The following is a 14,172-nucleotide window of genomic DNA, read 5'->3' as shown; positions in this document are numbered from 1 at the left end:
CTAACAGAAATGGAAACGCGAAGACTGCAGAATTTCGGGCGACGTCGGGGACGAGGAAGAAGATGACTCTCTCGCCATGTAAGAAAATGAAGCTTTTTATCCCATAAAAATCCATGCATGTCCATATTTATGGGTGTTAACCCACCTTGAAATGGAGATAGATGCATGGATTTGTATAGTGTAAAAAGCTTTATTTTGATGTATGACTAATTTACGTTACACTGTATAGAGCGGCCCCGGAGTCTAGAAAGCGGTGCTAATCCAGGAATTTAGGCATCAAGATCCCCCCTGAAGGGGGTTTTGAACCCTGGGTATACATAGGTAGAAAGGCCGGGGTAATTCCATGGGATAAATCCAAGAATCTTGGCGGACCCGGATATACGTTTGAGGCATGTAAATGGCGTAACTGCATTCCAGATAGCATTCCATACCAACTACGTAGGAACTTGGAACTAAAAATGCAAAAGGCTTGTTTTATAAATCTCCAATTTCGAGGGATGGGCTCGCTATAATAGTTCAATCATTTCCACTTTACCTTGCACTTTCATACTTTCGTTATATCTTGAATAATTCATTTACCTCACAATGAAGCTCTCTTCCATTATCCTTAGTATTTTTGCACTGGCCACAACTGGTCTCGCAGCGAAGACGTGCACCCCTAGCTTTGATTATTGCTCTGACGTCCTGATCAAAGACAAAGGTAACTTGTTTCCCATCAAGCATCAATGCGCCAGGCTAATTGAAGAAATAATAGGGTTTACCGAGGCCGATTTGAAGGATGTTTTGAAGGGGTCAGATCTAGAGAATGAGGATGTTAAGAATGTTCTATTCCATTGCACAAACCCCGGAGAAGTTGGGCACCCCAAGCTCTGCTCGAGCGGATGCAAAGACCCAGCTACAGAGGGTAGCCACTCGTGCTCAGGGTAAGTCATAGTCCTGATGTCAACATTCATTTCGCAACTGACAACGCAGCAGCTAAACCATGCTGGTTGCGAGAGGAGACTAGTTGAGCAATCTATACCTTTGGTAGTAAAGTTTCAGTATAAATGGACCTGAGGGCATCCACAATCCACACAATGATTCAATTTAGAAGACTATACGTATTCGCTCATAGCAGCCGCCACAGCGTAATGACAGTTCTCAGGAGGGGTCAACAAAAATGGAGAGGTGCCCCAGACTGCGGGCTGACAGTGAAACAAGTCATATTGTTGAGTTGCCAAAGTGATTTTGAATGCCTGTTAGTGAGTAGGCAACATTCATCGCATTTGGCCGTCAACTAGATCGGAAATATACCGATATCGTGGGCAAGCGGTAAGTACCGCACACAAGGCGCCGAAGAAGCCCATTGCCGAGATCTCGGAGGAGCAATAAATGAGACACGATATTCGTACAGGCGTCAGCCCATCCCGTCAGGACCGAATGACACTAATTTTTTTTACCATGCCAGATCAATTCCAAGCATGCGTTTTTCCACCCTCAGCTTTGCTGTTGCGCCTGTCTCCGACGATAGTAACATCATTTGTACTGTGACTATGGCGCTTAGAGCTGTCACTGAAGGTTGTAACTCCCACGCGGGATCGAAGGGGTCTGCGTAGCACATCATACAAGAACTAATCAAGGAGCTGCAGGCAAAACGTGTCAGCATCAAAAACGTGGCCCTAGGCCCTATGTTGTATGGACACATGTAAGTGGCACTGCAAAAGTCCTAGAACTGGTGCGACACTACCGGCCAGAGGCATCGCTCCTTTGGTGCGATTCTTATGCACCGAGGTTGTGTGAATGAACCGGTCAGACCATGTTTGCCAAGGGTCCACGGGTGGCTAGTTGTACACCAATAATAATCGGCTGCAGGGTTAAGCCCATAGTGAAGCAGAATAATAATGAATATGATGATGTTGATGACTATAATGGAGAATAATATGAATCAGCCCTCGAGGAAAGATGTCATCGCCAGACCAAACAAAGCGAACAAACCGATTAGTATTTATGACGTCAGTCAAGACCTCTCACCGCCTGCACTAAACCCAAATAGACCAAGCGGTGACATGCGTCTTGCAGGCAAATTGGAAGGGAACGCAGGTACCATGAAGGTATTGAAAAGGTCAGACCACTTTAATTTTGGGGGGATTATATACAGGTAGTTTAGAAGAGTCCTGTCCAGTTCATAATTTTCCTCAACAATTCCTTATGCTTCTTTAAATCCAACATATTACTTTAGCTTCAAGTTATTTCGTCTGTGACGCAAAGCACCCACTTCTGCCCAATTTCTCTCACCGGATTGGGTTTGACCCCTCCACAACCCACCCATTCATAACTGGAGCTTTACAACGCTTATCGGCTTCCTTTTTTTTTTTGACTTGTTTTCTTCTCAATCACCTCTCGTTTCATTCTCTTGATTATCGACCTGTATTTCAGGTCGAAGCCTTCAATTCGACATGGAGCCCATAAAGATTGCAACTCAGCCGGCTAAGAGACGCCGCATTGGTGTTCTCACCTCTGGTGGAGATGCTCCCGGTATGAACGGTGCCGTGCGAGCTGTCGTCCGTATGGCAATTCACTGCGACTGCGAAGCCTACGCCGTTTTCGAAGGATACGAAGGACTTGTCAATGGTGGAAACATGATCCGCCAGCTGCACTGGGAGGATGTCCGTGGCTGGTTGTCCCGCGGTGGTACCCTGATCGGCTCTGCCCGCAGCTTGGCATTCCGTGAGCGTGTTGGCCGTATGAAAGCAGCCAAAAACATGGTCCTGAAAGGTATCGATGCACTGGTCGTCTGTGGTGGTGACGGCAGTTTGACTGGTGCCGATGTCTTCCGTGCCGAGTGGCCCGGCTTGTTGTCAGACCTCATTGCCGCTGGGGAGTTGTCCCCTGAGCAGGTGGAACCCTACAAGGTGTTGAACATTGTGGGCCTGGTAGGTTCGATTGACAATGACATGTCTGGGACAGATGCCACCATTGGTTGCTATTCGTCCTTGACCCGTATCTGTGATGCCGTCGACGCTGTCTTCGATACTGCATTCTCCCACCAGCGTGGTTTCGTCATTGAGGTGATGGGCCGACACTGTGGATGGCTTGCCTTAATGTCGGCCATCAGTACTGGTGCAGACTGGATGTTCCTCCCTGAGATGCCCCCGCAGGAGGGTTGGGAGGATGACATGTGCTCCGTAATTACCAAGGTGGGAATTACTCCAGCGTTATTTAATGTCCTCTTTTTGCTAACTGATGGGGTTTGATAGAACCGAACCGAACGCGGCAAGCGCCGTACGATCGTTATTGTCGCCGAGGGAGCCCAGGATCGCCAATTAAACAGAGTGTCGAGCACGAAAATCAAGGATATTCTCACAGATCGGTTGGGATTGGACACTCGAGTCACCATTCTAGGCCACACCCAGCGAGGTGGCGCGGCGTGCGCTTATGACCGCTGGCTGTCAACTCTGCAGGGCGTGGAGGCCGTTCGTGCCGTGCTAGAAATGTCGCCCCAGTCCCCTTCACCAGTTATCACCATCCGCGAGAACAAGATCATGCGCACCCCTCTGATGGAAGCAGTTCAAGCAACGAAAGATGTGTCAGCGAAGATCGACAAAAAGGAGTTCGATGAGGCCATGATGCTCCGTGATCCTGAATTCAAGGAGTACTACAACGCATATTTGACTACCGCGACCCTGGACGACCCGAAGATGATTCTTCCAGAGGGCAAGGTATGCACTGAATTCCTCAGCCCATCCGGGCTACTCAGATACTTACTCTTTTACAGAGAATGCGAATCGCCATTATTCACGTCGGTGCCCCGGCTGGTGGTATGAACCAAGCGACCCGTGCCGCCGTTGCATACTGCCTGACCCGTGGACACACCCCACTGGCCATTCATAACGGTTTCCCCGGGTTGTGCCGTCACCACGACGATAAGCCAGTCAGCTCAGTCCGCGAGGTCTCTTGGCTGGAAGCTGATAGCTGGGTCAACGAGGGTGGTTCAGACATTGGAACTAACCGTAGCCTGCCATCTGTTGATATGGAGAACACTGCCAAGTGCTTTGAGCTGTACAAATTTGACGCCTTGTTTGTTGTTGGTGGTTTCGAGGCTTTCACAGCCGTCAGCGAACTGCGCAAGGCTCGTGCGAAGTATGATGCGTTCAAGATTCCGCTCATCGTGCTCCCAGCTACCATTTCTAACAACGTCCCGGGCACTGAATACTCCTTGGGCAGTGACACCTGCCTGAATACTCTGATCGACTTCTGTGATGCCATTCGTCAGTCCGCCTCCTCTTCTCGCCGCCGAGTGTTCGTGATTGAGACCCAAGGTGGCAAATCTGGATATATTGCGACCACAGCTGGCCTTGCTGTGGGTGCTGTGGCAGTGTACATTCCCGAAGAGGGTGTTGATATCAAGATGCTCTCGCGCGACATTGACTTCCTGCGTGACAACTTCATCCGCGACAAAGGAGCTAACCGTGCAGGCAAGATCATTCTGCGTAACGAATGTGCGTCCGGCACGTACACTACCCAGTTCATCGCCGACATGATCAAGGAAGAGGCCAAGGGCCGATTTGAGTCTCGTGCCGCTGTTCCTGGTCACTTCCAACAAGGTGGAAAGCCCTCGCCCATGGATCGTGTTCGTGCTATGCGTATGGCCATCAGGTGCATGCAGCACATCGAAGGGTATGCCGGCAAGAGCGGTGATGAAATCGCCGAGGACCCTCTCTCTACTGCTGTGATTGGCGTCAAGGGCTCACGTGTGCTATTCTCCCCCATGGGTGGCGAATCTGGACTGGAAGCTACCGAGACTGATTGGGTGCGCCGTCGCCCCAAGTCCGAGTTCTGGCTTGAACTGCAGGATGTCGTCAATGTTCTTTCCGGACGCACCCACGCTGGCAACAAGGAAAGCTGGTCTTGCTATGAGAGTACGTAAACCGACTGCGACCCTTCTTATTTGCTCACCCCTGTTCAATCCGTTTCGTCGCTGCTCGTTTTGCTCCTTTGGCCTTTTAAGGATCGGCTCCCCCGTACAGTGATCATATCTGGCGCCCCTCCAATGCGAATGTTAACAATTATCCCGTTTCCTACTTTCCAGGTCATCCTTCGACAGTCCGATCCGTCCCCTCGATTCCCGGCTCCCCTTGAAAGGATTTCCACCCAAGGACTTCAACTTCTTTCCCACCAACCATGGAATCCATGCCAATAACGCACCCGGGATATGCTTGAATGTTTCTTCCAAATACTGGCCGGCGAGCCATCCGCTAACTTGTGATGTTGAGGGCGATCGTACTGAACGTCCGTTACGCTTTGTACGATGCTATGCAATAAGTCCTCCCGACCCAAGGATGGTTTACGTGACATTTATGCCTGGGAGTTTGGGATTGTGGATTTCGTTTGATGCTTTTCTATCCCTCTTGAAGACACTTGGTCTACGACACAAAGTGCGTTGCAGATAGAACCATCAATTTCAGCCCTCGAATTATTTCAAATGAAGCTAAAACGCCACGGGCGACTGCTATCGTGAAGATAAAAGAGGTACTCCAAAAACAGTACTATAGAATTGCTGAGGCTGTATCAGTCGTAGCACTGATCCCGAAATCACACAGAATGAACCCCGGACAGATGCATTATTCCAGGGTTCAATGTGGAGTTCAATGACTACGGGTTTACCGTGTTCTCCAGTTCATCGAGTAGCTCCACTGTCTCAGCGGGGCTTGCAATCCAGGCAGTTGTGGATGCAAGGCGGGCCTAATTAGAAAAAAAAAAAGATGTTAGTCCGACTAGTAACCAAGGAGGGTTTAATAATTTTCCCACCTTAAAGTCATTAGCCCCAGCCGATAAGAACTGATCGCCAACATGCAGTGTTTTGGCTGGATCGATGCCACCAAAGTAGCGCTGACAGGCGCGCACACCCCATGATTTGTCGCCAATATCCACAAAGACATCATTTCCACCGTTGAAAGCACAAAACGGCAATCGTGCCCCAACAGCGGAACGCTGGACCGTGTTCTGCACCACCAAAACAGTCTCTTCCAATTGCTCACGACTGATTCGAACACCGTTTACCGGGTAGACACCAACGGCACGATCCTTGCGCAGAATAGCAGCAGGCAGATTGAGATTTTCGGCACAGGCTCGCAGAGCCGACTCGGCAATATCAAGAAGCTGGGTAATATCATCATCACTCCAGGACTGCATCTCATCCAGCAACCATTCGTTCCGCGGCACGTAGGTCAGTCGGGCGTCTGATGTCGGGTCGAAACGGAACAAGAAATTGCTCTCGCCGCCCATAACAATCAGTCCTTGTTTCTGATCGGGAGTGAGAGTAGTTGAATCGTGCATCGCATCGAGCAGACCCTGAAGGCGCTCGTAGTACTTTGGCGCATCGGTGTACCCGGCCGCTGTCACAATGCCGACCTTGCGGTCCTGTTCAAGGAGTCGCAGAATCCGCGGGATGACTGGGTTGTCGGGTGTGAGACAGGCGCCGTCGTCGTAGAGTGTTACATCTCCATCGAATGTGACTAGTTCCACACCGCTGGAGCGAACAAGACCTATCACCTGGGCGGAGTTTAGGATAAGTCTGATATCGTTGAATGAAGGGGCGACGAAGCGTCGACGGCTGATGAATCGCTGCTGGTCTTGATACTTGAATGCATCTTCCAGATATAGTTTGGTGAAAAAAAGGCCGACGGATGGCACGAGGAGGTTCAATTTCGATTTGCCGGGGGCATTGCGTTCGTGGTGTTGGACTTCACAGAGCGATTAGGTATCTTCCCCTATTGCTTGATTTCTATTAATCCACTTACTGTGATCAAGCATCAATCTCTCTACATCACGCATAATCTCTGCATAGCGATGGTGGGTGTCGGCCGCGACTGTCTTCAGCACCTCACCGTTTTCCTTGTAGATGGCGGTGGGCTGGGAATGCAGGACAAAGGGGACGGCCAGTAGACCCTAGAGGGATTAGAATCGGCCAATATGACACGACTGAGCGACATACTTTGATCCATTCGATCTACAGGTTGTTAGGCAGGTTCTTTTGGATATTTTAGATACGTAATCACTTACTAGTTGATCCCGGCGATGGGTCTATATGGCTGCGGAGTCAATGAGGGGCACAACATTGTGGGAGATGGCCGTACCTTGAGGGCATCTAAGATTTGTCAGCGAAGACATCTGGATAAATCACGAAATCAATAGGTGTGACGTACATTCTACTCTATATCGCGTTGTCATGATTGAATGGTACCACTTACCTAGGTAGGCAGGAGAGAAAGATGGTGCCTGGATGACCGGGGGTGTTAGCTTAGCTGGTGCACGTCCCTTCAGTGACTCACGCGGAGCTCGGAGTAGGTATACACAACGTACGAATACGAAGGACCTCGGGAATAAGCAATCTCGGAGTTCACCATTATTCTATTGGTCAAATGGGCCTGATTCATCATTGCGGAAAATTTAGTTTAGCCTTATCCTCGTACTAAATGACTGGATCTGGACCCCTGCTCGTACCAGCTGCAATCACTATTGGTCTCCCCAAAGTCCCTTGAACACAGTGGCCTATACAAGGCATCATTAATTTGTAAGCCCTTTGAGATGACTCCGAGTGTCGAAAGAAACCCCTCAACACTGCCACGATGTCTGACCAAGTCATTCCTGACTAGCAGATGCTTGATTGGAAATATAATGCCCGAGAATGCAGATCCAGCAGAACTATAAGTATTTGGGATGGCGACCCATTTTTTACATCCACAAAACACAAAATCATTGAATATCAAAACATCCTTCCTGTGGAAAAAGCAACAGCGAATCCCAAACTCCATCAAAAGCAATGCTAGCTGTATCTATACAGTCCACTTCACCAACCATGAACAAGTCCGAACATTACGATGCCCCACCAATGTATTCCCCATCTGAGGAATTCAATTCATTCCTCGATGAAAAGAAAGACAATCCCATGATACTCCTACCTGAACAAAACGAGCCCGGGTTTGCAGTTGCATCTGCTCTCAGCCGAGGCCTGCAAGTACCATCCCGATCCGGTGCCTGCACATCAGGATTCGAGTATCCAGATGAATTATCTCATTACAGCGTCTCCGAACACCACTGGGCGCAGTTCACACAAGTAGTCTGCGACGAGGCTAAGCTTTCACGTCAGCAGTGGACCACTGTGGTTGGCAAAGGCTTAGGCACAATGGCAGTGGGCGGGCTCATGGTCGGCATTCTGGGTGCTATCCCTGCGATCTTCGTTGCCCGTCTCACCAGAAATCGACAAGAACAACGGAATTTGATATCGTCATTGGCTGGAGCTCGCGGTGAACGTCTTGCTCAACACATCTCGCAATGGAACGAGACTGTATTTCGGCCAAGGGGTATTTTGATCCGGGTCGATTTGCCTGATGAATATCTGAATGATATGCAAGATATGGATATTCGCACAAGTGGTGGATCGGCAGGGTCTGCTAGGAAGTCGCGAGATAAGGCTGCGCTCAAGGCGAGAATTGTGATCATCCCTCTAGATGGGCCGACGTCAACGGGGAATTCTTCAAGTTGGCACAATCGTGGTTAAAGGAACGGACAAAAGAATTCGGGAACAAAAGGACATACGGTTTTTCATTCATGTATTTCAGCGGCGGCGGTAAGAGGTCACGAACAGCTTATTATAATTCAAAAGCGGTTTATTCAATCATGATGGTATCATTATTCAAAAAGATATTCCTTCTCTAATGACTAGCAAGTGGACATTAGAGAAATCCAAATCATAAAAAAAGAAAGATTACGGCATAGGTGACATTCAAACCCGGCCCTCTCTATCCTGCCTCTCAACATGTTGAGCCATCCCGTGCGTCTGCACCGCCATCTCCATCTTCTCATCCACAGCTTGGTCACGCTCATCGGCATCCTGGTTACCATAGCGGCCAATCTTGTACCACGGCAAAGCAAAGAGACGATCCATACTCTCCAGCGAGCGGCCAGCCGTCTCCGGAATACTGAACCAGACCCAAACACCACCGATAATGGTAATGGCCGCAAAGCACCAGAAGGTACCCTTGGGGTCAATTCCGCCCTTTGCGACGGGGAGAAGCATATTGGGAACTGCGCGGGCATTACCATATTGGTTGGCAAAGTGGAGAGTCATAGCCATAGAAGTGCAAAGAGCACGGATCCGAAGGGGGAAGAGCTCTGCAGTCAGAAGATACTGCATTGAGTTCCAGCCCAGAGCCCATCCAAATCCAGAGACGTAGATCATTGCAATGGCTCCCTCGCTAGCGGCCTTCTTGTCAGCCGGGACCTTGTACTTCTCGTCGACGCCCATGAGGGGAACGGAGGTCAAGAAGCCGGCGATGTAGATCATGGAAATTGCTTGGAGGGTGATACCAAGGAGTAGGGCGCGCTTGCGTCCAATCACATCGACCAGGAAAAGAGCACAGAGAATTGCGGCAATCAGTTTGACGATTCCAAACACTGCAGTCACCAGCAGAGACTCATTGCTGCCTGTGACTCCTAGCAGCTTGAATAAATCAGGGGCGTAGACAGTGATACTACCGGCACCGGACCACTGGGAAAGAAGCTGGGCCATGAAGGTGAGGTAGACTCGGTAGAGGTTTGATGGGACCAGGAAGGTTTCCTTGATCACGCCCATAGCGCCAGACCCCATAGTGGCTTCCATCTCAGCTGCATGGGTTGTTTGAATAACGGAAATCTCGCGTACAACGTATTCATCGTCGGTTGGTAGGCCACGGATTTTTGAGAGATTGGAGATGGCCTTTTCGAGCTGGCCGCGTTTGACTAGGTATCGGGGTGATTCGTGCTGGAGGAAGGAGAGGAGGAAGATTATGCCGGCAAACATAATATGCAGACTTGTGGGAACGAGCTATCTTCAAGTCAGTATTGGTAATATAAGTGGTTCCGGGCGGATCACACATACCCATCGGTTGTGAGTTTTGTCGCCGAGATTGAGCTGGCAGCCATAGTTGGCGAAATATGCGAGTACAATACCCAAATAGACAAAGCCTGTGAAGACACAGGTACAGAGTCCACGGATAGAAGCGGGGGCCTTTTTTTTTGTTAGTTGATGTAAAAATAGGACTTGGATAACGAGCAACTCACAATTTCAGCAAGATATACTGGAGCAACGACAACTGTTTGGCCTACACCGAGTCCAGCAATAAAGCGACCAGCATAGACAGCACCCAAGTGGCCACCGTTGGCCATGAAAATTGCGATTCCAATGATCCATAAAACGCAAAGTTGGCGAGTTGCCCAGATACGGCCGATGCGATCACAAACTAAAAAGGCACTGTATAAGAACAGACCGGGTTAGCGACACGAGATCCGATATAACAGAGAGCAAGGAGGAACCCACAAAAGAGCGCCTGCAACAGATCCAATTTGGACCATTGCGGTAACATTTCCCTTGATGTTGGTCTGTTCCACTTCGCTGTACGATTCATAGTTGATGTAATGTTGAAAGTCTTTAGAATTGAAAGCGCCTGAGATCAAACCCTCATCGACACCTCGGGCAGCGCCCATCAGGCCAAATGAGATGACCGCAAACCATAATCGCCAGTTGAAGACCTCCTTAGGCTCGCCGAGGTCTTTAAGGCGGAATATATTGACTGGTTTCTTTGCTCCGCCGGCCATCGTGGGCAACACTCAATTATGTAGTTGAATGCGGGGGAGAATGTCAAAGGCAAAGCCGGGGTAGTAGAAGAGAAAAATGCACAGATGTGAGCCACAGCGCAAGCGGTCTTTATAGCTATGAGATCTCAATTCCCCGACATGCGGGGAAAATCTGGGGGCGAGGGGCATCGGAAATTTCAGCCCCGAGAAATTCTGTCAAGACCGATTTAGGAATTCCCAGTCGAAATGAGCCGTAGACCAGTGAGACATGATACACATGATACACATGATACACCGGGACAGGCTTAGGCTAAGGCCTCGGGAACAAGTGCCAAGGGAGCTTGCGTCTCGAGTCCCAAGCCCGCTCCACTCTCATTTGACGAAGTTGCCGTCTTTCTCTTTCCGGAGTTTTTTTTGAACGGGACATGACCGAGTCCCCGAATCACCACATGGTCGCAATTTGGAATCCAATATGCAGCTTCACTTAAGAACTGCAGGGGGGTCGCTGCAGCCCACTTTTCCTTTTTTCGTTATGTTTTTGTATCTTCATTCCCAGACATTCTTGACTTTCTACTCCATACGCAGTACTGGAGTACCTGAACCGCCAAGACTATTGTTTCCTCCATCAAACCTTGACAGAGAGTTTCGGACAACGTCCGTAGAAAAATGTGTGTGCGCGTGCCATATGTGGCTTGCAGGGATAAAGAGGTCCACTGGGGAGATGTTAGCCTCTTTATCGCGGGGGCGAAAACTGGAGAAAGCCCCATCCATGACTGATGTAAAGCCACCGATTGGTTCACAGATCACCACAACTCTCCCTTGGTCTGGAAAGGGAAGGCGCACTGTTTCTTGGCGTGGGGTGCGCTTGGACAACCACGCAAGATTCTACTTCTCGCGTGTGAGCAATAGGGATGACCGTGCCGAGAGGGTCGGCAATCCTTTTGAGGCATAATAGTCGGGTTCTGCAATCTCCTGGCAACATGGTTGATTATTAAACTCTGCCAACCCCCGATCTTAGGAAGTACCTAGGTAAGAATCGTACAGCTCTAGAACATTTGGTCCGTTCTTCGGCGTTTATTGTCGCTGCAATATCACCTCGGTCCTTGCAGTATCAAGGAATGCCCTCAGACGGGAGTCAGACCAGCCATTCAACGCAGCCTCAAACTTGGAATCCGGAGTACATTTCGAAACCACTTCTTTTACACGCAATACATTGTGACAACTGACCCTAATCATGGTGGGTCTAAGGAGTGACACCAAAAGAACAGGGTATCTCGCAATTCTACGCGTGCTAATGCCAATGGAGCTCTAAGTTGACCTATCTCTTTGCCCGAGAATCGGAGGTTTAAAAAGGTAATATGGATCAGTTGATTGTTCGAGACCGAGGCTAGTGCGCGATGGTGCGGAGTCGTCAGTTCATCAACTCGGAAAATAAGATAGAGGACAAAAGTGATTGGTGGAGCTATAGAGCATAGCTATGGTCGCCAGCGGAACCCAGGATTGCGCCAGTCCAGATCCTGAATCTGTTTCTGGGAAAGTCCCGCCAAGGCGCTGTGGACGTCGACGCGCGCACGGCGCCGGTTGTCCCATATAATATAAGCCCACAGGCTGGCTCCGAGGAGGAGAGTGGTGCTTGAAGTTGCCAAGTTGAGCCCATTACCAATCGGATAGTTGGGCCCATCAAAAGGCAAGAATGACCAGGTGCTGATGAGCCCACCAATATTTCCGAACATCACCGTGGTTCCAATAGCCGAAGATCTCGCGGTGTCTCCGATGACATTCGCAGACGCGTTTGCTGTGCATAAGGCCCCAAAGGCGAAGGCCCCACAGGCGATAAGGAAGGTGGCCCCATACCGTACCATGCCATCTTCGCTAGCCAGGAACATGATATAACCTGTATGAATCCCCATGATGATCAGCTTGGAACCATTTATACCCTGAACTCTTTATTGCGTCCAAGGTTGCTTAAGGAGTTGAGACTTACCAGTCATCATTAGCGGCGGGCTGATAATGAAGAAGATGAGGCGATGATCGAATCGCCAACTGAGGTAGGGGAATAGCACAGTGAAAAATGCGCCCACAACATAAGGAGGCACTGTGTGCAGCTGTTGAGACACCACAGTGGCATGGGGGTAGATGGTTTTGACAATGGTAGGTGCAAAGAATCCAAGACCCTGAACAGTAATGTTGTTCAACATGAAGATTATCGCGGTTACGAGTGTCACTGGGCTGAAGATACCACGCAGTGTCTTGGCTACATCGAGCTTGTCGAGGACCTCCGTCGTGCCAACACGTTCCGATTTGACACGGGCAATGGCCAGATCCTTCTCTTCCTGAGTGAGCCATTTGGCGGTCTCAGGTCGGTCGGTCAACGTGAAGAATGCGACGAGAGCAATTCCAATTGTGACGATGCCTTCAATCGCGAAGATCATACGCCAGCTGCGGAGAGAACCGAAGCTATCGAGCATGAGAATACCAGAGGCTAGAAGACCACCGAACGCTCCAGCGAGGGGAGCCATGACGATATACAACGACAGACGGAAGGCAAGTTCACTTCGTCGATACCAACGTGAGAGATAGTACGCGATTCCAGGCATGAGTCCTGCCTCGAACATGCTAGAGGAGAGTTGTCAGCATTTTCGAGTTTCGCAAAATCTAGGAGACATACCCTAAGAGGAAGCGGACACCACATGCGCTCTGCATATCATTTACAAAAGCCGTAGCGACCGAACAAATACCGAATCCCAATGTCATCGCTGGAAGCCACCATCCGGGACCGACCCATTTGCACATGAGATTGCTGGGGATCTCAAAGATAATATATGCGATAAAGAAGATCGAGAGCACAGCGTTGTAATCATAGCCTACAAGTCCAAGGTCCTTGTCGAAGCCGGCCAATTTAGCGTTGCCTATTCCAGAAACGAAACGGATTAGTGCTTGAACTGAAAAAAAAAAAAAAAAACAAAAAAAAACGGCAACGATCAAAGGGGCTGGTCACACACCAACATTGGCTCGATCGATGAAGCAAAAGAGATACATGACTGCAACAGTTGGAACAATATAAAGATCAATTTTGAGTCGCAATCGTGACTCGGCGGCTTTGTCAAATTCTACCAGGGGCTGGCCATGCTCATCGGTCGCAAGTTGACCCCTTTCTGCTGCACCATGGGTGATTTCCCCCATAATATGCTCTTTGTGGTCTGAAATGACCTTTTCATCACCGATGGGCGTGGTGCCTCTCTCGGTGTCGGCCATGTTGGAGTACCGGACAGTGAATTGAGCTTGGAAGGGATAAGCGGGCGGTCTGAAGTTCTCCGATAACAAGGAGCAAGGGAGACCTCGGGAGTATAGGGGGGCGACCGGATGTTTTTTATACCTCAATCAGAAGCCAGATCGGAAGATCCGAACGGCTGATCCTGGGGTTGTGGGGGATCACGGATTTAGTCCCGAGCTGATGTTCGGCTTTTTCAGCTGATGGAATCTCAATCTGCCGCTGCCAAGGGAATGGCACGTCTGACACTGGTAATAGGCCTTAGGAGTCGGAGCTTGCAGTGGGAGGCCCAATCATAATAACTGCTA

General features: G+C 49.6%; 6 protein-coding genes across 6 annotated transcripts; 3 read left to right on the top strand and 3 right to left on the bottom strand.

Moving 5' to 3' along the window:
- Positions 1–585: 585 nt before the first annotated feature.
- Positions 586–979, top strand: N7471_005303 (uncharacterized protein; the record flags this gene model as incomplete). The annotated part of the gene is made up of 3 exons (XM_057278022.1): positions 586–700; positions 755–923; positions 976–979. The coding sequence occupies 3 exons, from the start codon at positions 586–588 to the stop codon at positions 977–979; spliced, it is 288 nt and encodes a 95-aa protein (XP_057137632.1).
- A 1,456-nt stretch (positions 980–2,435) lies between these two features.
- Positions 2,436–5,118, top strand: N7471_005302 (ATP-dependent 6-phosphofructokinase; the record flags this gene model as incomplete). Its single annotated transcript, XM_057278021.1, has 4 exons — positions 2,436–3,176; positions 3,237–3,698; positions 3,755–4,898; positions 5,069–5,118. 4 exons carry the CDS (start codon positions 2,436–2,438, stop codon positions 5,116–5,118), a joined length of 2,397 nt encoding a protein of 798 aa, XP_057137631.1.
- A 513-nt stretch (positions 5,119–5,631) lies between these two features.
- isn1 (IMP 5'-nucleotidase ISN1) lies at positions 5,632–7,385 on the bottom strand (the record flags this gene model as incomplete). The annotated part of the gene is made up of 8 exons (XM_057278020.1): positions 5,632–5,721; positions 5,788–6,722; positions 6,780–6,927; positions 6,974–6,988; positions 7,042–7,062; positions 7,116–7,126; positions 7,185–7,257; positions 7,311–7,385. 8 exons carry the CDS (start codon positions 7,383–7,385, stop codon positions 5,632–5,634), a joined length of 1,368 nt encoding a protein of 455 aa, XP_057137630.1.
- Positions 7,386–7,837: 452 nt separating this feature from the next.
- On the top strand, positions 7,838–8,539 carry N7471_005300 (uncharacterized protein; the record flags this gene model as incomplete). Its single annotated transcript, XM_057278019.1, has 1 exon — positions 7,838–8,539. The coding sequence occupies one exon, from the start codon at positions 7,838–7,840 to the stop codon at positions 8,537–8,539; it is 702 nt and encodes a 233-aa protein (XP_057137629.1).
- Positions 8,540–8,764: 225 nt separating this feature from the next.
- N7471_005299 (putative MFS quinate transporter) lies at positions 8,765–10,614 on the bottom strand (the record flags this gene model as incomplete). The annotated part of the gene is made up of 4 exons (XM_057278018.1): positions 8,765–9,844; positions 9,899–10,027; positions 10,081–10,270; positions 10,337–10,614. 4 exons carry the CDS (start codon positions 10,612–10,614, stop codon positions 8,765–8,767), a joined length of 1,677 nt encoding a protein of 558 aa, XP_057137628.1.
- Positions 10,615–12,068: 1,454 nt separating this feature from the next.
- Positions 12,069–13,848, bottom strand: N7471_005298 (putative MFS transporter; the record flags this gene model as incomplete). The annotated part of the gene is made up of 4 exons (XM_057278017.1): positions 12,069–12,487; positions 12,578–13,209; positions 13,262–13,502; positions 13,596–13,848. The coding sequence occupies 4 exons, from the start codon at positions 13,846–13,848 to the stop codon at positions 12,069–12,071; spliced, it is 1,545 nt and encodes a 514-aa protein (XP_057137627.1).
- Positions 13,849–14,172: the final 324 nt, after the last annotated feature.

Source organism: Penicillium samsonianum (assembly GCF_028829775.1).
Source record: "Penicillium samsonianum strain IBT 33392 chromosome Unknown utg000003l_segment0_segment0, whole genome shotgun sequence".
Taxonomy (NCBI): domain Eukaryota; kingdom Fungi; phylum Ascomycota; class Eurotiomycetes; order Eurotiales; family Aspergillaceae; genus Penicillium; species Penicillium samsonianum.
This window is presented reverse-complemented; position numbering and strand designations above follow the sequence as displayed.